The following is a 25,630-nucleotide window of genomic DNA, read 5'->3' as shown; positions in this document are numbered from 1 at the left end:
AAAAGCGTGCGAGGCTCTCTCTCTCTCTCCATGGGTAGGAGGAAGAAAGAGTTTCTGAAGCTCAACATTCAGACCATTGGGACGGTGACTCCGGAGCCGGAGCAAGAGCTCTCTTCAATCCAGAAAGTTGCTGAGATACAGAGTCAGGCGGAGGTTTTTCATGACACTCAATCGGAGCTGGGTGGTGACCTGGGTGCCCTGTTTGATGAAGATCTCCTGCGATCTGAGAAGAAGACCTGGGCAGAGGAAAGAGGTGAACAGGGCGATTTGATTGTTGAAGATCTCATACGTTCTGATAAGAAGACCTGGGCAGAGGAAATGGAGTCGACAGAATTCCAATCTTCAGCAAAAGAAATCTGGAGTAAATTCAAAACAAATCAGGTTAGAACCCCCTCTACTAAGCTTAAATTTACTGAACCAATAAAACTTGGGGACCAACTGATTGCGAATATAGATTTGGAAGAGGTCGAAGTTGAAGCGGCCTACTGGAAGAACTCGATTGTTTGTGTTGTTCTCGGAGCCAACCCACCATTTCGGGTTTTTGAGGGCTTCTTGAAAAGGATATGGGGAAATCTGGGTATTGACAGAATTGTGCGAATGAACTCTGGATATACTTTGGTTAACTTCCGAGATGAGGCTACTAGAGACATTGTTCTGGAAACAGGGGTCATCCATTTTGACAAAAAACCGGTTGTCATCAGACCGTGGACCACTGATATTGATTCTTTGAATTTGGTTAAGTCAGTCCCAATATGGATTCGATTAAATGGACTAGGCCTTCAATATTGGGGTAAGAACACTCTAAGTGCTCTTGTAAGTACTGTGGGTAAACCAATTATGATAGACAAAGTCACGAGTGAAAGATCGATGATAAAATTTGCTCGGGTGCTTGTGGATATGCCTATACAAGATAAACCCCCTTCAAGCATTAGTTTCTTCAATGAGAGGAAACAACTCACTGAACAACAAATTGAATATGAATGGCTTCCAACCTCTTGTGCAGCTTGTGGGTTACTTGGTCACAACATTAGCACTTGTGCTAAAGATAAAGGGCTGGTTTGGGTGAAAAAGAATAAAACAGTTCAAGAAAAGAAGGGAAAAGAGGTAAACAAAATATCTAATGATCATAATTTTGCTCTGCCTACAGAGAAGACTTTAGAGAAAGAGGGAAAAATGGCTAAGACTATACAGGGGGATATAAAAGAAGGATCAACATTGGCTGAATGTGAAGGTCAATGGATTACACCCCGAAGAAAGGGTAACAAAAAACAGACAGCGGGTAATGGAGAAACAACTGAGATGCAGAAAGCCACATCAAGCAACACTTATGAGGTCCTCCAAGAACCTTTGGATGAGATTGATCCGTTAAACAACTCTATGCTGGATGGAGTGGTGTAACATAATGTGTTGGAATGTTCGTAGATTAAATAAAGTCAATAAACAAAAATCCATTTTGGATGTTTGTCGGTTGAATAAGGTGGGTATTGTAGCGTTGTTAGAAACGAAGATACGAGGGGGAAAAATAAAAAAAATGATTAGTAATAACTTTCCCAACTGGGATCACTATACAAGTCCGATTGTAGAGGGTCGCATCCTTCTTCTTTGGCAAAGAAAGTTTGTTCAGATTGAAGTGATAGATGAAGATGATCAGTTGCTCCATAGTAAAGTTAAAATTCATGGTCTTGATACGGGGTTTATTTTCACAGCAATCTATGGCAAGAATTCCATTAGTGAGAGGAAGCTTTTATGGGATAAGTTGGCTGGTTTTGGGATGGTAAATCACCCTTGGCTCATAATGGGTGATTTTAATGCAATGTTTCATTTTGGGGACAAACATCGTGCGATTGGTGAAGCGCAATGAGATTAATGATGCTCAAACTTGGCTATCTATAGGCCAGGTCACTCCTATGAAAAGCTCGGGGGCTGAGTTTACGTGGTCCAACAAACATGATCCCGTATTAGAATTCATTCTAAGCTTGATAGAGCCTTCAAAAATGATAGTTGGGTTTCTTTGTTTCCTTCAACAGAGGCTTTATTTCAATGGGAAACTTACTCTGATCATTGTTTTTGTTTAATCAAGAACTTGGAAATAAGGAAGGTGGGCATAAAACCTTTTAGGTTTTTTAACCATTGGTTGGATCATAGTCGGTTCAAAGAGGAGGTGCTTCTTAATTGGAACAAGCCGGTTAAAGGAGAGGGTCTTTCAAGAATAATGGGCAAGCTTAATCGTCTGAAGCACTGCCTGAAAAGATTTAACAATGCTGAGATTGGTAGTATTACCTTGACATACAATGATGCCAAAAACAAGTACAATGAAGCTCAAACTTTGTTGTCTTTGAATCCAGTGTAGAACTTTTCAAGCCGCCGAAAATACAAAGAAAGGAGTTCTATGTTCTTGCCAATAAACGGACACGAGCTACATTCAAGCAGATTAGCAAGATTTCTTGGCTTCGCTTTGGTGATGAAAACTCTAGCTTTTTCCATGCTAGTGTTAAGAAAAGGAAAGAGCAAAATCGAATTACCACCTATGTCTCTAATGGTAAGATCTATGATGATTATGATAGTGTTATTTCTCATTATCTCTCTCATTTTAGAACTTTCATGGGGGCTGGTAGTTCTGCAACTATGAAGCTGAATCCGAGAGATTATCTTATGGGAAAAAGCTTGATATGCAACAACAAATTCAGCTTGTGAAACCGTTTACAAAGAAGGATGTCAAAGAAGCAATGTTCAAGATAAACAAGATCAAAAGTCCAGTCCCGATGGTTATGGAGCAGGTTTTTTCAAGGATCTCCGGAATGAGATTGGGGAAGAAATTTCAGTGTTGGCTATCCTTTCTTTTTTTGACAAAGGTATCATTCCTGCTGATTTAAATAAAACTACCATATCTTTGGTCCCTAAAGTAGATTCTCCGGCCTCTGCTATAGACTATAGACCAATTGCTTGTTGCAACACTTTATACAAGTGTATTTCTAAAATGATTTGCTCTAGATTAAGTGAGGTGTTACCAGATCTAATTCATAGCAACCAAGGTGCCTTCGTGAGGAAAAGGAGTCTTGCCCACAATGTTCTAATTTTTCAAGACTTACTTAAAGGCTATACAAGGAAACACATCTCGGCTAGGTGTCTAATGAAGGTGGATCTAAGCAAAGCCTATGATACCGTTGATTGGGAGTTCATTATGGATCTACTTAAAGGCCTTTGCTTCCCTACAAAATTCATTAAGTGGATTATGGTTTGTCTATGTGGCACCTCTTACACTTTAATGCTGAATGGGAGACTTCATGGGACTTTCCAAGGAAAAAAAGGGCTTAGACAAGGGGATCCCATCTCCCCTCTGCTCTTTGTTCTTGTGATGGAGTACCTCACTCGTCTGCTTATCCATGCCTCAAACTCCAAGGGGTTTGGATACCACCCAATGTGCAAATCTTTGAAACTGACGAACTTGTGTTTTGCAGATGACCTGGTAATTTTTTGCAAGGGTAATGCCTCTTCCTTGAACATCACTCAACATGCTTTTACTGAGTTTTGTAATGCCACTGGCTTAACAGCCAATGCTACTAAATCCTCCATTTATTTTGGAGGTGTTTCTGATGATACAAAAAAGCTCTTGAAAGGAATAGCAAAGATGGAAGAGGGCTCTTTTCCCTTGAAATATTTAGGGGTCAATCTTCGACCAACTAAATGGAAAGCCTCGGACTGTGGGGGAATCATAAACAAGATTCAAAAGAATCTTCACTGTTGGAGCAGTCGACATCTTTCCTTTGCAGGTAAAGCTCAACTCATTAACTCTATCTTACTGGGGATTCGAAGCTATTGGATGAGCATTTTTATTCTGCCTCAAAAAGTTACGAAGGAGATTGACAAACTGTGTAGGAACTTCTTATGGGGTAGCTCTTTGAATCAGAGAAAGCTTCATTTCTCTTCTTGGGAGAAAATTTGCTTACCTAAAAACCATGGGGGTATTGGTGTCAGAGAGAGTCAGAAGTGGAATGTAGCAATGATGGCTAGATACATATGGGCGTTGTCCACAAAGCAAGATAGTCTTTGGATTCGTTGGGTGGATGCTGTCTATATGAAAGGAGAAGAGTACTTTTGGTCGTTTACCCCTTGTCAAGATATGAGTTGGTACTTCAGAAAACTTGTTAATCTTAGGGATAAGATTGATAAACAGGCTGTTTATGATGCTGGTATCTCTGGGAAATTCAGAATTGGTAAATTCTACAACTCCTTAATCTCGGCTCCTCAAGTCCTCTACCACAAGGATGTTTGGCACAAGCTTAAAATGCCAAAACACCGATTTATTTTATGGCAAGCTATCAATGGGAACCTCCAGACACGTGACAGGCTAGTAAAGGTAATTCCTCTCAACTCCACAAGCCGCTCCTGTGTGATTTGATGCAAGAGTCTCATTCTCATTTGTTTTTTGATTGCATTTTTACTAAGAGAGTGATTAATGAAATCACTAGTTGGTTGGGGCATTTTAATTGGCCGCTAAGTTTAACTGATTGGTTGAATAGAATTTGTAACAAAGGGACAGGTTTGCTCAGTAACATTACTTCAAATTTGTGGTGGCGGAGTAGAAATTGTACCATGTTTGGTGCACCGAAATAGTGTGTCTTTGAAGAAGCTTGTGGTTCACCAAGGCCATTAGTAGCTTGGTTAAACTTAGTTTGAAAGCTAGAATCACTATATGTACCCATGCTAAATTGAGTTCTGGAGAGAAAAGCATTGTTAATATGTTGAGCGATATCAGAATTGCCTTGGCTCCCCGTTTGTAAGTGGTGGTTGTTGATAAATAAAATTTTTCCTTTCTTCCAAAAAAAAAAAAATAAAAAACACTAACTCTTTTTTTTTTTCAATAAATTTTACATCAGTTTTTTTTTTTTTTTTCCATATTGTATCATTCTTTAAATTATTTTATTTCATATTTTTATATATATATATAAAGAAATATTAAAAGAAAAGATTTAAAAAATAATAATAAAAGAAAAAAAATAAACTAATATAATTATGCCTATTCAATAGTATATGTTAGATCGATTTACTTTTGTTTTATTTTTTTAAGTAAAAAAAAATTATTTTCATGAATAGACAAAAAAAAAAAAAACTAATTGATTTAACATATATATACATATTTGATTAGAGAGAAATTTGAGAACTATTTAAGGGAATGTAAAAAAATAAAAACAAGAATTTTTTTTTAAAAGAATGATACGAAGCAAAAAAAAAAATGAATGAAAAATAATAAAAAATTGATACAAAATATATGAAAAGAAATATTTTTCCATTTTTTATAAAGTAAATAGCCAATATTTATTATAAAAGAAATTAAAAGAATAATTTATTGTGGTACATATTATCGATTAAAAAAATGAAATTTTAATAAAAAAAAATTATATAATTTAATTTAGTTTTTTTATTGTCTAAAAAATAAACAAACAAGTAAATAGAATCACACATTTTAATTATCAGTAAAAATAAATAGATTAATTATTAGTTTTAAAAAAATAAAAAATAAATAAATGAGATGACTCATTTTAATTATCATTAATAAAAACTAAATAAGGACATAATTGTAACTATTTTTAAACATAATTTAAATTGTTACACATGTCACTCAATTAGAATGAGAGTGTAAAAGAGAGTGCAAAAGAGAGTTTGCTTAGCACTCCTCAATTGATTTTATAGATTTTGGTATGTTTTTGTTAATTTTTGATTATTTATTATTTGGTTCTCATAAATTAACTAAGGCTAAATTAAGATTAGATTATTACTTACTACTAGTAGCATAATCGAGGTCGACAAACGATGAAGCCGAAGACCTTCGAACTGTGTGGTCCCTGATAACTATTCTTTTTTTTTTCTATTTTTTTTTTTTTTGAAAGGGACCCTGATAACTATTCCAATACCAACTTTCCTCGCTTGTACTGAGAAAATTCTATTATATAAGCTTTATGTTTTGTCTCTCAGTTGGAATTTCATTATTAATTGGGTAGTTATACATTGAAATAAACTTTTTTCTTACATATTATTTGTATAAATAAAAATAATGATGTGATAATATTATTAATTAATCAATAATTAATGATCATAACAAATAACAAGTCACACTAGGTTCATCCTTAATAAATTATATTTAGTTAAAAAATAACATATGGTTATGTGGGCATAAATAATTGGTGGAACTTTGATAAATACTTTAATAAAAAATGAAAGTGTTTTAGTGTGTGCGTGTGAAGTAAAAAGAGTTCCACATGATATATGAGTAATTGTTTACAAGGGTATATAAGGTGTAATTTTGGCACTTGGGTTAGGGTCCCAAATATACCCAATTTTGTGAGAATGAGTGAAGACTCATACACTTAATTGACCACAGATGCGCACACGTTGTTTGATTCGGGCTGGTTGGTGTGGTGTGACACTTTATTATTTTTACAGAAAAATTATTTAATAAAATAATTATTTTTATTTTTAATTTAATTAAAAAACATGTTTAATTGAAATTGATTACTTATTCGTACCAATTAATGAGACACGTTCAACCAACTACTCTCCACGATTCAAAAGACGTTCTTCTTTCTGTTATATTATTTTAATCCATTCATCTATATAATGTTATTGAACTGATGGGAAGAATACATCTTTTTCATATCGAAAAATAAACACAGTTTTCACAACAAAAATCCATCTGCTATATCATAAATTTTAAGGTATATTCGACGGTTTTCTACAGTGTAGTAGGGTTTCGATACATTACAACTGGACTGTTTTATCCTACGGACGAGCAGTGATGGACCCAGAATTTTTACTTTGTGGGGGCTTATTTATCATTAAAAAATATTTATATTTATATTATGATCACTTTTACTAGATTTATTTAATTTTGTGGGAGCTTTTCTACTATTTTGGTCTATGATTATCAAATTAAAAAAATTACATTTAATTTTTTAAAAGGCAATGTTTTTGTTAGTGGGGGCTAACACTAATAGGTCCGTCACTGCGGACGAGTAGCAAATTCCAACTGCTTGCACATTCCTGGGCAGTGTCGCGAACGTCTTAAAGAGAGGGACCTAGTTCGCGACTCTACCTAAAAATTTCATTTGGTAATATCGTTCCTTTTTTATTTTTGCTAGCAGTTTACTCAATAATTTTAAAACGTTTATTCTGCTATGACTATTATCGATGACTTTTTTGGTTCTACTGCTGACATTAACAAGCATTTTCGTTTTGTGAGTTTGCACTTTAAATGCTAGGGACAAAAGATGTTATTTTTTCTCACCATGAAAAAAATTATGTTTGTTGTTAGGTTATTTTTAGTATTAATTTTAGATTAAGTCTAGTATATTTTTAATTGAGTTTTAATCGTGTTTGGAGCATTTTTACGCTTGTTATCTTTTATTTTTGAAGATTTAAAATAAAATAAGATTAGAAAAATATCAAAGAAAAATATGGGGAAAAAGATAAAAAATATCTCACAAAAAGATGATATTTAAAATAAAGAAAACTGTGCAAGAAAATAAAGTTGTAACTTCAAGCTTGAATTCGACTATCTTCTGATTAGATTTTGGAAAAAGTCAAAGCATAAAAGTTTTAGATCTCTTTTTTATCTTTCTGTAACATCTTGAATCGTCCAATTCCGAGCAATATCGAGAGAGTTATGGCCAAAATACTATCAGTCAACGCAGCAGAAAAAATATCTCGTCTGAGGTTTCCCAAAAATTTAAATCCGAATGAGAATTTAAACATGTGCGTTTTTTCCATCTTTTTAGGCCTTCAATGCCTATATAAAGGGAAGAATGGAGTTGATTTCATTAAGCAATTTCAGAGAGAAAAAAAGAGAGAATTCAGATGCAGAGTGGAGAGATCAACTGCAATATTGAAGGCATACTGCTTTCTAGCATTCTTCTCTTCTTCTCTTCTCTATTTTCATCTCTTTTCTTAAAGTTAATATGTGTAATTGTGCTTCAATGAACATGTGTCGATAAACACTTTATTAGGGTTAGATGGATATTGTTTAACATTGTTTATGGTTTTAATATGATTTATATACCCCTAATTTCTATGTATTCTATTTTATTTGTGCTTAATTACTTTTAATTGTCTGATCACCAATTATTTATCTATGATTTTGATGCGAGATCTGAGAAGTGAGTATCAAATATGCTATAGTAAAATAGAACTGAATTTCGATATAGGACGAGAGTACCTATATGGTTTAGATAGCTTATAGGGTTTTTATGCTTAATGTTTGTTGCATGTTAAATTTATCACGAGAGTAGAAAATTTGCATGTAATTGAGATTTATATATCTGAGAAGACTATAAATTATCTTAGTAAACTTGCTATTGCATAGAAATTAATATTAGGAATATAATCATATTAGGCCATAATCAATAGAAACAATTGAAATCAAAGCCCTAGTTTTTATTAACTATCAATTTTTTTTAATAATTGCTTCTTACTAGTTTCTTATTCTTAATTCTTTCTTTATTTTTATTTAACCAAATAGAAGTAAAAGTTTAATTTTAACGTACTTAACTACACTCCTTGTGGGATCGACCTCATTCCTGGTGAGTCTACTACTTGAAACGGTAGGTACACTTGTGTGTGCAAAATATCGCAACAAGTTTTTTCCCAAACTAAGCTTTTACTCGTCCTCGAGTAAAACACTAAATAAACATTAAACAAGTCAATCTCCAAAACATGAGAAATTTTCAAGTAGCTTCAATAACATGATTATGAAAAAAAATTCACTTATGCATATAATCTAGAATTTCATTTCAATTACACCCTTGACAAATTTCAATTTATTTTCATTTAGCTTATGAAATCATAGAATGCAATTAATTAACAATTAAACCACTTTATGCATGCCAATTACAATCATCAATCCACTAACCCAAAATTCCATATGCTTGCAATACTTACTATTCTCCACTAATATAGATTAATACACAACTAAGAATCATAAGGTCTTTCTAGACTTGTAATGTTAGGCTTAGGGTAAAGGTAAATGAAATGGTCATTTAGGCTTTACTATACCATAAGCTTCTCTAATCATGTCATTGAAGCTACTTGAAAATTTCTCATGTTTTGGAGATTTGTGCTGACTGTTTTGAAACCAGTTGTGTTTGAGACTCCATCTCCTATCGAGAAGAAGGATGAAGTTGAGAAGTACGAATGGCAGGTTAAGGAAAGAGACTCCTGGGTAGAGAATGATTATCTGTGTAAGAATTTGATTTTGAATGGTTTGTCCGCTGATTTTTATGATTATTACAATTTTGACAAATCTGCCAAGGAGATATGTGAGGAATGCGATTGAACTGATGGGAAGAATACATCTTTTCCATATCGAAAAATAAACATAGTTTTCACTACAAAAATCCATCTGCGAATGAGTGAAGACTCACACACTTGACCCACCACACATGAGCGCGCGTTGTTTGATTCAGACTGATTGGTGTGGTGTGACACTTTATTATTTTTACAGAACTATAGGTTTCACTATCGATAACTAACCTGACTATAACCTATAGTTATCAAGGAAACAACAAACTAAGGCTCTAAAAATAACTCAAATTGGAAAAATTGGGTTTTCTAGGAGTCCTGCCTGTGAACCAGTGTACCGGTTCTACAGATCTTGTAGAACCAGTCGACTGGTTGGTACTAGGAAACCCCCGAAATTCCAAAACTTGTCCAAATTGTGTCCAATCTTTCCCAAACCTTTCAGATCACCTATTGTTGGGATTTTATGCCCTAAATAAAACCCATTACAATCTAATCTGATTTGTCAACAATAAAAGGATTTGAAATCATTTATGCTTACATGTTTTATTCATGTTTATGGTTTAATTTGTATATATATATACACAAAATCTGTTAAGTCCAAAACATATAGACATACACAATTACAGTGATGTCAACATAATGGAATGCGATTGTGATTATATGCTTCGAAAGACAAAGTCCCTGTTTCATCAGTGCATTGGATTTACACTGATGTGATAATCAGCGATGAAGTGTAATTACACTTTGTATAAGTGTTATGTTCTTTCCAGAACATTGGCATAGTATACTGGTCTCGAATGTATGGAGTATACATTGGACTGGACCGATATTGATCTTAATAAAGATATTATAATACTTACTGTTATATCTTTCCAAGTCAATACCACTAGTTGATCTTAGATCAAAAGATCTTAATCCTGATATGTTTAGGTTCAATCTCAGGAGTACTATTCATGTTCTTTGATTTGTTAGTTAAACCTACTTTCGAGTCAGGGTAATACGTACATATTAGGAACATGATAGTATGATTGAGTGGGAGCGCTAAACATAAATATGAAATCTATAGCTTCTACAGGTATTTAGAAGTAAAGTGATGATTTCCTTCGAGCTTAACTAAATAGATGTAAATGAAAGAGCTCTTATTTCTGTGATTATATTTTAGTTCACTTAAATATCATTTACAGGTAGCCAAGTGTTTTAAGGATCAAAATACATTGAGGGGTGAAACGGTAAATTAGTCCCTACTCGGTGTAAATCATCTATATAGAGGATCTTTGATTATTTAGATTATAACAATGGTTAAATGTGATAGTGTATCTATATGGTGGAACATATAGAGCGTTCTATATGACTGAGAGTGCAATTCTAAGTTCCAAGAGTGGATGCAACAAGGAATTAATAAGCTAGTGAATTTACTTGGTAAATTCTTGATCAGCTTATTGGAAGCTCAGAAATATAGGCCCATAGTCCCCATTCTAGTTGAGACCATACTGCTTGTAAGACTCAGTTAATTGATTTTAATTAATCAATTATAATTCTAAAATTAGACTATGTCTAGTTTATGAATTTTCACTAAGCAAGGGCAAACTTGTGAAGAAAAGAGATTCTAGGTTTTGTTTATTAATTGGAAAACTTTATTAAGTCTAATTAATAAATATAATAAATGACAATATTATTTAATAATTAATTTTAGTTATTAAATAATTAGTTTTGGCATTTAAATGGTTAGAATTGAAAAATTAGCGTTTTTGAGAAAATAAGAATGAAAATTGGTAAAATTACAAAATACCAAAGTTGGGCCCACTACATCATGGCCGGCCACTTAATTAGGTTTTTCCAATTAATATTTTCATTATTTTAATGCCCAATAATTCCTAACCTAAACCTAGTGGTTACCTATAAATAGATAGTGATGGCTCACACTTGTTAAGTGATTGAAAATCAGAAATCTTGCTTTCAGAAAAATTTGAGCCTTCACTTCCTCTTCTATAGCCGACCTCTCTCTCTCTCTCTCTCTCTCTCTCTCTCTCTCTCTCTCTCTCTCTCTCTCTCTCTCTCTCTCTCTCTCTCTCTCTCCTTCTTCAAGTTTTCAAAACCCTTAGTGATACAATAGTGCTCACACACATCAAGTGGTATCTCATCATAGTCTGGAATATTGTGAAGAATCCAAACTGAAGAGAAGGACATTCATGCTCAGATCTTGGTGATACTCCGCGACAGAAAGGATACAAGGGTTAGAGATCTCAGTGGAATGAGACATTATATTTCGCTGCAACCACTGTAAGGTTTTTTATACTTTATATGTGTTTATTTCATATCGTTTTAGAAGTTCATGTTTAGGATGTTAAAATAACATACTTGTGAGTAGATCTAAGATCCTGGTAAAATAAATTACAACACCTATAACAACATCAAAGGGTAGTTTGCAACCAAAAACAGCAATAATTTTTCACAAAATTTTAAAATACCATTGTTGAGCCAAGTTAGAGTTCTTAGAACTCAAACTTGCTCAACTCGAGAATCAAGCATCAAAACCACAAGATTCAATCCTAAAATAACTTTACAAAATAGGTGGAAATAATCAGTTACTAACCTTAACTCGAACAACACCAAAATTCTATAATTTATGCTCAAAACTAAAGAAAACTAAAAACACTTAAAAAGGTGAGCTTTAGGGTTCATACCTTTAATTTCTCTGTCTAAATCCAGATAATACTCCTCAAATTTCCTTAAAGTTCACTGGTTGTTGCTGAATTATGCTGGGTTTGAAGGGTTAAGAGAAAATAAGCATATAGTTGGGTTTGTTCTTCTTCTTTTCTTCTTTTTTTTCTTTTTTTTTTTTGAATTTAAATACTCTCACTAATTAATCAAAGGGACAGGGCTAAAATAACACCTAAGTGCCAGCTGCGAAGCTGCAATCCAACCACCTCAACCCTAAAAACATAATACCCAAAATGCCCTTACATCTCATTTAAGCAACTTATAAGCTTAGGGGTAAAATGGTCTAAACCATAACCCCATCGAAATTCGACATTTTAAATATTTCTAATATTCGTCCCACTAAGAAATGGGTTCTAGACTTACTCATGTGATTCTAACGGCCATCCATCGCATACTCCATTCTCGCCGAGCAAAAATTATAAAAAATTGCATAATTCATATTTAGCATAAATAATACTTTTAGAGTTTAATAAAATCTCCAGAATTGAGAAATTATAACTCTAATGCCTATTTTTAAAAATGGAACCCACCACAATATAAATCATAAATGATTATAAAAATATCAATAATTAATGTTAATTGCATTTACTAATCCATACTCTAGCATGCAATCTTTACAGCATAGAACTTAGCATATAGCACTTAGCATTTAGAACTCAGACTTAGAACATAGAGAGTTTAGGTTTAGTTTAGTGCTCTTTATATATGAGAGCTTATAAAAGATAGTAGATTGATATCTCTTTAAATGAGGAGATATCACTTATTTTTTACATAATAAAAAAATAAATAAATAACATGTTAATTAGTCCCCAAGAATAGGTAAATAACTGAAATTAATCTCCTATTTTCGTGGGTCGCTGAAGCTCAATTCGTAACTAGAAGTGTTGTCCAAGCTGAAAGCTGTAGAGGCACAAAAAGTGCTTGCCAGAAGAGAGGTTGGCCGACCTATGTTGGCAATAGGATCTACCAGGGGTGGTCCGGCTAGACCCCCTTGGTTTGCCAGTTTGCTATTCTTTTGTCATGCTTAAGAATTTGGACTCCTCGTCAAGCGGTACGTCGTGCATGGTGACTTGGCCTTCTTGCTGACAAGCTGTACTACATGTGGCATTAATCTTGCCTATGTAGACATGTCACGTCATGTTGGCAAAAATTAGGATAACAATTAGTAACCAAAAAATTACTTTTAACAACGTGTGAAAAAAAAAACTAGAAAATGTTGGAAAACATCATATGTGGCTGACGTGGCACATCAGTTATAGTAGTAACATTATTATTAAAAAATAAATGTAAAAAGTATATATTATTGTAAACTTCTCAAAAATTAATAAATATGTTGATTTTTGGAGTTAATATACAACTTGTGAATTGGAGCATAATTACAAAATTTAGACCAAATATAATATTCAGTTATTTTTGAGCTAAATTTACTATAAAATTTGCGCCATGCATTGGAAAGAGTAATTTGCGGCAAAACCCCCTTAACTATTAATTTACTTGCAAAAAACCATCCAACCTCATATTTTGGTGAGAAAACCCTCCAAAGTACTGTTTGTTTATATTTTTAAGGTGTCGTCTGTCCAACCTCGTTAAGTCCTAATTTTGCCCACGTGGCAATGACAGGTCACTAAAAAATTATCCTACGTGACCATATTTTACAAAATAAAAATCAAAATAAAAATAAAAAATTTAAGAGTAATTTGCAGCAACTCCCCAAACTATCAATTTACTTGCAAAAAACCATCCAACCTTAAAAAATTTTGGATGGTTTTTTGCAAGTAAATTGATAGTTGGGGGATTTTCGCCACAAATTACTCTTAAAGTTTTTATTTTTATTCTATAAAATATGGCCACATAGGATAATTTTTTAGTGACCTGTCATTGCCACGACAGCAAAATTAGGACTTAACGAGGCTAGACAGACGATACCTTAAAAATGCAAACGGAACAGTACTTTGGAGGGTTTTCCCACCAAAATATGAGGTTATATGGTTTTTTGCAAGTAAATTGATAGTTGGGGGGGGTTTTGCCGAAAATTACTCCATTGGAAATGGTTATATGTTGAATTATTGGTCTTGAAGATAATCAATGGTAACGTTTCATAACACTTTTATTTTTGAATTTTTTAATCACTAAAATGAAAATAAAAATTTTATTTTTTTAAAAAAAATGTACGTTCTATAACCACTTTTGTTTCTTAATTTTATAAACAGAAAATAAAAGTGTGTTATATAACTTATTTTTTATTTTTATTTTTTGATTTTATTTAAGTCGGGTCGACGTACTGAGGCTGGGGTTGTGGTCCGAGTTCGGGACTAGGGCCGAGGCCGGAGTTCGAGTCCTAAGGTCCAAGTTGGAGTCAGAGTCCAAAATACTGATTAAGAAATAAAAACTATTTTTAAAAAAATTAAAGTGATTTTTTTCAAAATTTTTAAAATTTTGATCCTTAATTAAATAATTGAAAGAAAAACAGGTTTTTTTTTAAAAAAATATTTTTACTTTTCTAATTAAAAAAATATTACAAAACGCACTCAATATAAAATGAAAACTTTAATAAATAATTCTCATTAATCATTCTTAATATATCACCACATATAATTCCTTAGAGTAGCTCCTAGCTTTCTAGATTAGCTAATTGAAGGGGTAGTTGGAATATTATTCTTATATATAATATCATAAAATTCTACCTTTAAAAAAAATATAGATATATAATAATATAATGTGTTATCAATTTTAGCTTTTTTTTTTCTATATATAATATAATAATATAATAATATAATGCTAAACAAATGGACGACCCAATTCATCTTGACACTGATATTATTTGACAACTTGGTTAGAGTCCAAATACAAATCTCTTATACAAAAACTCATTGATGTATATACAAACCAAAATCCCCACTTGTCATCATCTGTCTGCTGAAGTTTGATTGTACTACAAGAAAGCTGTGTAGGCACACTTTTTTTTTTCTTGCTTAATAGTATTGTTATATACCTAATAAAATGTAGTTTTAAGAGATAATTAAGAGGGTTTATTATATGGGTCAATATTTAGATCTTATACGAAAGATATATATCAAAATGTCAATATCCATGTTATTATCGTAAGTTGAATTGAATTAATTAATTGTTGGGGAAAAAATTGTAATTATTGCTTGATATTCCTATTCATTTCGTGGAAAATATACTTGGGTTATTAGAACCGTTGAAGAGTTGTTACTAGAAAAAAATACAATTTAAAATGGAAAAGAAATCATATGGAGTTTTATAGATTTTCACCAAAAAGGGCAAAACAAGGCACACTAATAAGAGATCATTTACTTAGTACGCAAAAGTGTGTGAAATGATATTAAAGAAACTAAACTAAAAGATATAGTTCAAGTGAAAGGCAGGCCTAGATTTGGACAAAAGTACACTAACTTTGTGCTTAAAGTCCACCTAACTCAAGGCCTAACAAAATTTATCAATTTAAATTATATATTTTTTTACTAATTTTTAAAAATATTATATATATATATTTATTTTTTTAAATAAGAGTCCAACTATATATTTTTTTTCTTATCATCCACTAAAATGAGATATATTAAAACTAAAACATATTTGTGTGGTGGGGTTAGTAAAAGTTGAGGTTGAAATTATGTAAAGGACTGTAAAATTAATAGAAAATTAATGAAAAAGATTTGGGGAGAGCCTTTTTAAGTAAATTCTCTAACTTATTAATTTTTTCTTACGCCACTATAGATTTAGAATTTCACTCTTAATTACATAGAACACTCTATATGTTCCACTATATAAATACACTATTATTTATCTATTGTAATAATTTAAATAATCAATGATCCTCTATAGATGATCTATATCGAGTAGGGACGAATTTACGGTTCTACCCTTCAATGTTTTTTATCTTTAAAACACTTAGCTACCTATAAATGATATTTTAGTAAACTAATATAATTACTGAAATGAGTACTCTACCATTTATCTCTATTAAGCCAAGCTCGAAAGAAATTATCATTTCACTTTTATGCATTTATATAAGCTATAGATTCCGTATCTATGATTAGCACTCCCACTCAATTGAACTACCATGTTCTTAATCTGTATGTCACGGGAAAATATAATTGGTCAACTTAACAAACAAATTGAAGAACATAAATAATACAATTGAACTAGAACCTAACCATCTCAGGATTGAGATCAGTGATCTAAGATCAACTGTGTGATATTGACCTAGTTAGATATTACGATAAATTTATGATATCTTATCCATGTTCAATATCGATCACATCTGATGTATACTCCATACATCCAATCCAAGCTTACTTTACCAATACCCTGGAAATGACATAGCACTTATCCAAGGTGTAAGTAAACTACATTATTGATTATCATATCAGTGAAATTTTGTATACTGATAAATCGTAGGAAGTTATTTAATCACATAATCTTAATTACTTTCCTCTGTGTTGACAACACAGTAATCAAGATTATCAATGTGATAATGATGTAGATGAATTTATAAATCAAACAAATGATCATGAAGTAAACATGTGAACCAAATAATACATTAAACAAGTAATGAAATAAATTTGTTTCTTTATTAATAAATGAATATTCAAGATTACATTGAAATAGATTTTTGGTTAGGGCACAAAACCCAACAAGGACCCCATCTCCCCCTACTCTTTGTGATGGAATACCTCACCCGACTTCTATTACATGCTTCGAATTCTAAAGATTTTGGATTCCACCCAATGTGTAAGCCCTTCAAGCTTATCAACTTGTGCTTTGCCAATGACTTGGTTATCTTTTGCAAAGGTAATAGCTCTTCCTTAATCATTATTCATAATGCCTTCAATGACTTCTATGAAGCCACGAGTCTTTCAACTAACAAATATGAATCCTCCATCTACTTTGGTGACATTTCTATTGATATTAAAATGTAGTTGTTGAACATAGTGAACATGGAAGAGGGATCCTTTCCTTCGAAGTATTAGGGGTCAACTTGCGGCCGTTATATGGAAAACCTCAAATTGTGGGGATATTATAGACAAGATTCATAAGAACCTTCATGGTTGGAGTAGTAGACACCTTTCTTTACTGGCAGAAACCAACTTATTCACTCTATTTTATTGGAGATTCTGAATAATTGGATGGGCATTTTTATTCTGCCTCAAAAAGTTACGAAGGAAATGGGGAAATTCTGGCAACCGTAGCAAGCTTCATCTTGTCTCTGGGGATAAGATGTGCTTACCAAAAGCTTATGAGGGAATTGGCTTTAGAGAAGGGAAGAAGTGGAATGTGGCCTTAATGGCCAAGTATATTGGGTTTTATCTACTAAACAAGATAGTCTTTGGATTCGATGGGTTAATGCGGTCTATACGAAAGATGAGAATTTTCGGACCTTTCATCCAAACCTAGATATTAGCTGGTATTTCCAAAAAATAGTTAATCTTCGAGACAAAATTTGCAAGCAGGTTTTGATTGAGGCCGGAGCCTCTGGAGTGTTCAAAGTTAAGAAATGCTAGCTCTCATTCCTTTCGGCCCCAAAAGTTAATTATCATAGGGATATTTGGCATAAATTCAAAGTGTCAAAGCATCATTTCATAATGTGGTAAGCTATTAATGAAAACCTCTTGATCAGGAGTTTGCTTGCTAAGATTTTCCCAGTTGAGTCTATTTTTTGCCCGGTTTGTGTTAAGGAAATAGAGTCTCACTCTCATCTATTCTTTGACTGTATTGTCTCTAAGAAAGTGATTCTATAAGTCACTGTTTGAATAGGGCAATTTAATTGGCACTTGAATCTTGTTAATTGGCTTAACAGGTTGGGAGGAACTCAAAATTGTTTGCTTGGTGATGTTACTTCGGTAATAGTGGTGATTGTTGTGTATCACATTTGTAATAGGAACAAATGTGTTTTTGAAGGAATTTGTAACTCGATAAAAGCTATTAGCATGTTGCCTTAGATTAAAAGCTAGAGTTGCCTTTTATAATCTTTCTAAGTATAAGGCTAGAGAGAAAGACTTAATTTTTACGGTTAACAACTTTTGAGTTGTGTGTGGGATTTTCTCGATTTTTGTAATTTGCTTTATGGTTGTTTGAATAAAATCTTCTACTTTTGTTGAGAAAAAAAAAAAATTATATATATTTAAATGTGATGTATTCATAACTTGATGGAGTGCAAATAAAATTCTCCTAAAATTATTGGTTTTGGGATAAATGACATTTTAACCCTCTAGTTTGAATTGCTCTTGGTTTGGTCTCAATATGCCAATAAACAAGAGAAGAGGGAAAAGAAAGGAAGTTACTAATACTCATTACTAAGTATAGGTAAGAAAATTCAATAGGACAAATATCAGTTGCCCGTCCCTATACATCACTAATCAGAACTCAATAAATTAAGATACTATTAAAAATATTCATTGTGTGGAATAAGAACTCAACAAGAGATCCAACATAATGGTGAACCAAATCCGATTCAAATTGATGAACAGAAAAAAAAAAGTACCATATTTGAGAATCCAATCGAAGAACATGTAACATCAATACACCAATTTTGCTAAAGTATCTATCCAATGAAATGGTGGCCTGTGATTGCAATATGATGTTTATATAAGTTTCAAATTTGAGAAAATACAAGTAATCCATCAAAATGAATGATTATTACATATTATAATGAAGATTGAATGTACAATACTGGTATACTTGATAAGTAAATGACCTCAAAATCATTTACTTTGTACTACAGCACCTATTATAAAATTATCATGGTAATCATCCACGAGACATTTTACTACAATGTATTACTTTTTTTTTTTTGAGATACATTTTACTATAATGTATTACTTAAAAGAATGTGATAACCAAAAAGACAATCAGCAATCCTTAATCTGCAGCCTATAATTTGAGGATTCAAGCAAGAATAGAAGCACAGAAAGGAGAATTTTCTGCAAAGATAAAATCATACTCGACGAGCTAAAAGATTCTTGCCTCTTTACTTTCTGCTTATCTCAACTGGTTGCATACCAACATTCCAATCAAAGTTACTTGTGTATTCTTATGCCCTGTATATCTCTCAACCCCATCTTCACTGCTGTCTTTCTAAATAGAGCAGGTGGTTTTTCCAGACCAATTGATTCAGAAAATCTTTTAGCAACCTCAACAAGTGTGGTTTTATCCCTACCGACTTCCTTGATCGAGTTATAGTAGCCAAGCCAAGCATGATATGCTGCTTCTTTGACGCTACCATCGATCTTGGCCATAGAATCTTCCATCTGTAAGTTGACAACAGAATCCAGCATAAAATATTGAAATTGTGGGAAAAAATCCAGAAAGCAAAGAAGAAATGGAAGTGTTCTATAGGAAAATTCCATCTGATAGATATTTTAACTGCAAAACAAGGTTACTTATCATATGGTTGTTAGATATTACTGTGGTTTCACAAGATTTCAAATTTTGAACACTGTTTGGTTAGTCATCATATGGCTCCGAAGAACCCCAACAAGAAAATGGGAGTTTAGAATTAAGTGTAGAAAAATACACTCTTGAATGATATTATTTTCACTATTGGAAAAGCCCTTAAATAGGCTAAGTATAAAAAAAATAATCTAGATATTAATTACATCTCAACTATAAACCACTAAATAATCCAATAAATACGAATTACTTCTATTCCCTCCCTCAAGGAGATGCATACAAGTCCCACATACCCAGCTTGCATACTTGTTCATCAAAGCTTTCTTTTGATAATCCTTTTGTCAGCAAATCAGCAGCTTGTTGCTTGCTTGGCACACAAACTACACATAGTTCTTTTTCTTAATTTTTTGTTTTGTGAAATGACAGTCCACCTCCACATGTTTGGTTCTATCATGATAATCTGGATTATGTGCTATATTAATAGCTAATTTATTGTCGCTGTATAGCTTCAAAGGACTTGTCCTTTGAAGTTGTAGTTCTTCAAGAACTCGTTTGATCTCGATCAATTCACATACTCCTTGAGCAAGAGCTCTGAGCTCAGCTTCAGGACTGCTTTGCAAAAACAGGTTGCTTCTTGCTTCTCCAACTAACAAGGTTTCCTCATACTTTGGTACAATATCCAGATGTTGATCTTCTGTCCTAAATTGAACTGTCCAATCTGCATCGTAAAAGCTTCTATCCTTCTTTCTTCATTTTTTTCCTGAACAACAACCTTTTCCTACTGTCTTCATTAGATTCAGTAATATCCTGTAAACTGCCTCCAAGTGTTCTTCTAAAGGGTTGTGCATATACTGACTAAACAAGCTAACTGATAAATAGATCAATTTCCCAACTAGTCGTTGACACTTCTTTTTGTCTACAGGTTTCTCCTTTTCTAAAACATATTACAGGCTATGCAACCAAACGTTTTTAATGGAATATTGGAGAGTATGTGAATACAGGAATAAATCTTAAGAGAACAAAGTGGAGTTTGATATTGTAAGACACGAGGAGGCATTCTATTGATTAAAAAAGTTGTCAAAACAACTTTTCCCTAAAAAACTTTAACAGAAGTATCAAACATGAGAGCCACAGCAACTTCTAACAAATGTTTTTTTCTTTCAACAATCCCATTTTGATAGGGAGTACAAATACAGGAACTCTGATGGACAATGCCATTAGAGATAAGATAATCACTTAAGATTGAATTAAAATACTTCGTACCATACCATTATCAGATATAAACTAGTACCTGGACAAGGACTAGTGAAAGGGAATGCCTCAAGTTGGGTAGCAATCATAGCATGCCCTTTAAAATTGTTTTCAGCAGCTGGATGGTGAATATTAGGTTGTTTAAAGTGAAAGAAAACAACCTTAGTAGAGGCTTTTGAAATTTCAGAGCACTGAAAGCACAACTCCTTTCCTCCCCCGAAGTACGATGTGATTGACCTCCATGAACAGAGTCCATGAGCTTGGGAAGAGAAGTGGGGCCTTCGAATAATATTGCTCTAAAAAACTATCTAGGAAAGCTGGTTATAAGGCAAAATACATGGGAAAGAAGGTTAGATTAACCCCAAAAAAAGTGATCCAAAAATGGGTTAAAAGCCCAATGCTCTACCAAATGAGCTATACACCCCCGGAAAAAAGGAGTTCCAAGTAACCATTGGAACTAAGGTGGGTAACAAAAGGGACCCTAGCTATGAAACCTCTTGGTCTTGGAGCATCGGTTCGCTCAAGATCGGCAGCGCCCCTTGGGGGATCCGTTACGTCTTTTAAAAGGACTCAATCGAAGGGCATAAACAAATAAATGGAAAGCCTACCGTTTTTCTTCTAAGCTTCTAGCTCCTAAGAGAAAAGGTAGTCTACTTGACTCAAAAAAAAAAGGCTTGGCTGGCACAGTTTATATCTTTAAGTTCAATCATTGACAAGGTTCTACAAAAGGGTGGACCGATCAAGTTGATCAATATCAATGGATTCACGCCTCTTTGATAAAAACATCTTGGAGAAGTAACCATGGTAGATTTTCAATGGTCAAAATGGAAAAACAAGGGATTGAGGGCTCATTGGACTTGTTAAACACAAGCCCAGATCTACAAAACTCAAAAAAGACAGTTGCTGACGGAAAAAAATGTGAATAGTAGCTGCACGTCAGCAGTGTCTGTGTGAACAGTAATCGCCCATGATATGGAGGTCAGACATTGGGGTTTTGTTGATCAGAGATTGAGCTATCTCTGTGTCAAGGACGAAGCTACATAGGCTCCAAAGCAAGCCATGGCCCCTCCCAAAATTTTGGGGAAAAAATTGTATTGTAATTTTATATTAAATTGTTATTTTTCCAAATAATTATGTATTTGGTCCCCCCTTTATTTTTATTTTTTTTTTATCTTTTGGCCCCCTTCATGATACCTTCTACCTCCGCCCCTACTCCTTGTGCCAGAGATGAGAATAGAAGACCACTCCAATATGGTTTTCTAAGATTGAACCTCAGTACCAAATCCTAATTTACAAAAAAAAAAAAAAAGCTATAAAAATTGAGATTTTTTTTTTCCAATCTTTCAGTTTACCATGTAGAAAAATATACTCTTCTTGAATGTTATTATCATCATTATTGGAAAAACTTTTAAATAGGATAAGTCAAAAAAAAAATCTAGGTACAGACATTAATTATGTCTCAACTATAAACTACTAACTAATCCAACAAATATTTACAAGCATAAAGAATGAAAGTAAAACAATGTAATTAGACAATAAGAGGGAGAATTAATGACCTTAAGTTTTGCATTTGGGTCCAATCGTGATAATGTAAATTTTTCCAGAGGTAGATCTTTTATTTCATCAAGAAAATACTCCTCCCATGGTGCAAGCAACAAGATGCCTTCTCCCTCTTTCCCTTCCCTTCCTGTTCTTCCAAGACGATGAATATATTGGTCCCGAGACATTGGTAGACCCACCTGGTAAGATCAATACTGACTAAATTAATTGAAAATTATAAAAGCGTGCACAAATCACGCCATTATCAATTCAATGGAAATCACAGAAGTAGAAATTATTGTGCAACCATAAATTGCCAAGGGAGAAAAGAAAGAAAAAAAAACATTTTTCAAATACCTGAATGACCAGTGTAACATCAGGATAGTTCATCCCACGAGCTGAAACATCAGATGTAACAAGAATCAGTCTTTTTGATTCCCTGAACTCCTCAGAAACACGAGTTCGAGCAAGTTGAGGCTTTCTGGTGTGCATCTCCCTCACATTCAATTTCATTTCACGGAGAAGAAGATACACTAGTGACGTTACCATTGAAGTCGTACAGAAAACAAGGACCTGTAGGGTAAAACGTTAGGCCACAAGGCACATGCAACACTGCAACTGAAGAGAAAATTGAGAAGTCACAATACAAACCTTATAATCAGGTGATTTTGAAATATGCTCCTTCAAAAGATGATGCACTATATGAAAATGCAATTCAAGTGGTGAAACAAGATAGCATTGTTTGACCTGCATTTAGTGAAATAAGATGGGATTATCACACCTTTTATAAGGTTCAGATACAACCAACAACTGTTGTAATCACTTATGGAATATAGCAGACATGTATTTCATTTTATTAATCAATCATGACTGGCTAAATAATGGTCACTGTTCTTACCTGAGAAAGAGTTTCAACACAACCTAGACCAACAGTATCAATAAAAGAATGTTCCCGATTCAAAACAAGCTGTGATATTCGGCGAACCTGCATATTCATAATTGTATCTGACATTTTTAGAGGATATTATGATATATAACATCTCATTTTAAATTTGGTTTTAAAATGAGTCGACTAAGGATCAAACCTCTTTAGGTATTGTTGCAGTAAATAGCAAGGACTGCCTCCGACGTGGCAAACAATCAACAATTTTCTCTATGTCCTTCCGAAATCCCAGATCTAATAAATGACCAGCTTCATCAAGTATTAGCATCTTTAATCCCATCAATCGCACAGACAACCCAGATTTGCTCTCAACGTGATCCAGCAACCGGCCAGGAGTTGCAACTACTATCTGGAAAAAAACTCATACAATAAACGTTCATTCTCATAACATCGTCTGCAACACTTAGACCATAGTTTCAACTGCAAAAGTAAGGGCTAACCTGGCTTGGACTAGATTCAAGGCGTTTCTGGTCATCTTTAAATCGTGTACCTCCTACTAATGTTTGGACACCTATGCCGCTATGGTACCTCAGCAAGACATTGGCTTCTGCAGCTATCTGACTTGCAAGTTCTCTTGTGGGGCAAAGAATCAGAGCTAAAATTGGAGGCACCCGTTGAATAGAATTACTACCCAAAGCCTTCAGAACTGTTTCAATAGCAGGAATCTGTTCGTGTTTAGCAAAGCTACTAAAGATAAAGCAAATTTGTACAAAGAAAAAATAAACACTGTGAAAAGAAGAAAAAAGGAAATGACAAGTACCAAAAAGGCTGCCGTTTTCCCAGTACCGGTTTTAGCCTTGACCAAAGCATCTTTCCCTGTTCCATTCAGAAAGAAAATCATAAAGAAAACAGCTTATTGTTCTTTGACAACAAGAGAGAAAAAGGAAAAGAGGCAACTTGTTACCCTATATATATATAGATAAATAAACCTCACTTGTGGAGAAGGAAAACCGTGGTTACGTTGTTTGAGAACAAGAGAAAAAGAAACATTTCCATAAATTACACCAATTATAACATGGCAAAATCATAATCAGAACCTCTGCTAGCCTATGTTTAGTCTTGAATTAGCATAAACATGTGACCCAAATAAAGTCTTACCCTCTAGAACAAAAGAAAGGGTAGCCTCCTGCACTCTAGTCATTTGAACATAACCAGAAGAAGATAGCGCCTTGACAGTCAATGGGGATATATCAAACTCATCAAACCTGGTAAAACAAAAACAAACACTCACTAAATATTATTAATATAAGCACATCCCAACAACAGAACAACTCTAGTAATCACTTCTCTCAATCAAAGAAAGAATAAAAAACACCACTTGCCTTTTCTGACTAAGAATCGACTCTTCCTCAAGCTTACCCTCTTCCTCAGCCAATTTTCTTTGACTGATTTCATGCCTAATTAGCTCAACCTGCTGTGAAAAATCGACAGCCCCTTCGCATGTATTCAATGGTACTCTTCGTTTTGTAATTTTCACATCATATTTCCCTAAAGAAGCACTACTCCCCATTGTCCTCATATTCCTTCCAGTCCCAGAAGACCTTGCTGTGTCATCTTCTGAATCAAATTCTGACTCATCGTCGCTCGAAGAACCACCACTTCTCCTTTTCTTCTTCACGGAAACTTTCTTATTTGCAGAAAGCTCATTGGCACTTCTCTCAACTTTAGAGTCATCGCGGTTACCCACCAAACTTCTAACGAAAGGTTTCAAAGAATCACCCTTCGAATCTAAACAAGAGTTACTTCCAGTCGAAGAGCCCTCGTTCCATCGACCCCGCTGCACTGAATAATTTCTGACCCTAACGTTATTGTCATTCGTATTGCTGAAATGCAAATTTTCGCGGTCTCCGGCTATATTACGCCGCTCTGATACCATCTTCCTCAAATCTATCGGAGACCCAGTAATGGGTCTTGTCGCTTCTGTCGATTCTATGTAATGCTCCCGTACCTTTGATGCCGGCGTGGACGGCGTAGGTTTGACGGGACCGTCGCGCTCATTCCACAAGTCCTCGGCTCCTTCTTTCATGAACCGATCAGCTAGTGCTTTTACGTGATCGTTAGGGCTCATAGGCCCGTGTCCGGACTCTGCAAGAGGTTTTCTAAATGGGTCTGGTTTTCCGGTAACCTTGGCCCGAATTTGGGAGCGGATTCGGGCGTGGTAAAGCTCTTTCTCTTGTTCAAGAAGAGATTTTTCTTTCTCTTTGGCTCGCTTCTCGTGCATACGCTTCCATTGCCACTTGTTTAAGCCGCCAGGAAAGGTTCGAGGGCCACCACCCATAGGTCGGGTAAGGATCAGGTTTGAGAGAAGCTTGGAAATTGTTTTAGGACGTTCTAGAAGGATGGAAAAAAACATGGTTAATGGTGAAAGGAAAAGAAATCTTTGGTTTCAGTTAAATTCAGTTCAGACACTGTGCGAGGAAGAAGAAGAAGAGGTGGGGTTTAGGGTTTAACGAGGAACAGGAAGAAGAAAAC

General features: G+C 33.9%; 2 protein-coding genes across 3 annotated transcripts; one reads left to right on the top strand and one right to left on the bottom strand.

Moving 5' to 3' along the window:
• Window positions 1-1,531: 1,531 nt before the first annotated feature.
• Window positions 1,532-4,654, top strand: LOC115710535 (uncharacterized). The gene is made up of 5 exons (XM_061116360.1): window positions 1,532-1,774; window positions 2,081-2,270; window positions 2,351-2,539; window positions 2,688-4,357; window positions 4,535-4,654. Exons 1-5 carry the CDS (start codon window positions 1,532-1,534, stop codon window positions 4,652-4,654), a joined length of 2,412 nt encoding a protein of 803 aa, XP_060972343.1.
• A 13,946-nt stretch (window positions 4,655-18,600) lies between these two features.
• Window positions 18,601-25,630, bottom strand: LOC115716702 (probable DEAD-box ATP-dependent RNA helicase 48). 2 transcript variants are annotated; one of them, XM_030645567.2, is made up of 10 exons: window positions 24,481-25,628; window positions 24,257-24,363; window positions 23,919-23,974; window positions 23,599-23,823; window positions 23,301-23,507; window positions 23,114-23,200; window positions 22,867-22,962; window positions 22,573-22,788; window positions 22,233-22,415; window positions 18,601-19,283 (listed from the first exon to the last, which is right to left on the bottom strand). In XM_030645567.2, the coding sequence occupies exons 1-10, from the start codon at window positions 25,509-25,511 to the stop codon at window positions 19,053-19,055; spliced, it is 2,439 nt and encodes an 812-aa protein (XP_030501427.2). In that variant the 5' UTR covers window positions 25,512-25,628; the 3' UTR covers window positions 18,601-19,052. The 2 variants fall into 2 exon arrangements, with proteins under 2 accessions (XP_030501427.2, XP_060971586.1); XM_061115603.1 differs by lacking the exon at window positions 18,601-19,283 and adding an exon at window positions 19,525-21,961 and having other exon boundaries at window positions 24,481-25,630.

The sequence above is a fragment of the Cannabis sativa genome, chromosome 5, assembly GCF_029168945.1.
Source record: "Cannabis sativa cultivar Pink pepper isolate KNU-18-1 chromosome 5, ASM2916894v1, whole genome shotgun sequence".
NCBI classification, from domain to species: domain Eukaryota; kingdom Viridiplantae; phylum Streptophyta; class Magnoliopsida; order Rosales; family Cannabaceae; genus Cannabis; species Cannabis sativa.
The sequence above is the reverse complement of the archived record's forward strand: the minus strand, read 5'-3'. Positions and strand labels throughout refer to the sequence as shown.

What these genes read in the sequence shown, in the direction of transcription:
- LOC115710535 (XM_061116360.1), top strand. Translation starts at nt 1,532, where the DNA reads ATGATTAGTAATAACTTTCCCAACTGGGATCACTATACAAGTCCGATT. An exon ending in ATTTAACAATGCTGAGATTG is followed by an intron (nt 2,271 to 2,350) that starts GTAGTATTACCT and finishes AATCCAGTGTAG; the next exon opens with AACTTTTCAAGCCGCCGAAA. An exon ending in TACCACCTATGTCTCTAATG is followed by an intron (nt 2,540 to 2,687) that starts GTAAGATCTATG and finishes CAACAAATTCAG; the next exon opens with CTTGTGAAACCGTTTACAAA.
- LOC115716702 (XM_030645567.2), bottom strand. Translation starts at nt 25,511, where the DNA reads ATGTTTTTTTCCATCCTTCTAGAACGTCCTAAAACAATTTCCAAGCTT. An exon ending in CCTTTCTTTTGTTCTAGAGG is followed by an intron (nt 23,975 to 24,256) that starts GTAAGACTTTAT and finishes TGAATGGAACAG; the next exon opens with GGAAAGATGCTTTGGTCAAG. An exon ending in CTGCAACAATACCTAAAGAG is followed by an intron (nt 23,201 to 23,300) that starts GTTTGATCCTTA and finishes ATGAATATGCAG; the next exon opens with GTTCGCCGAATATCACAGCT.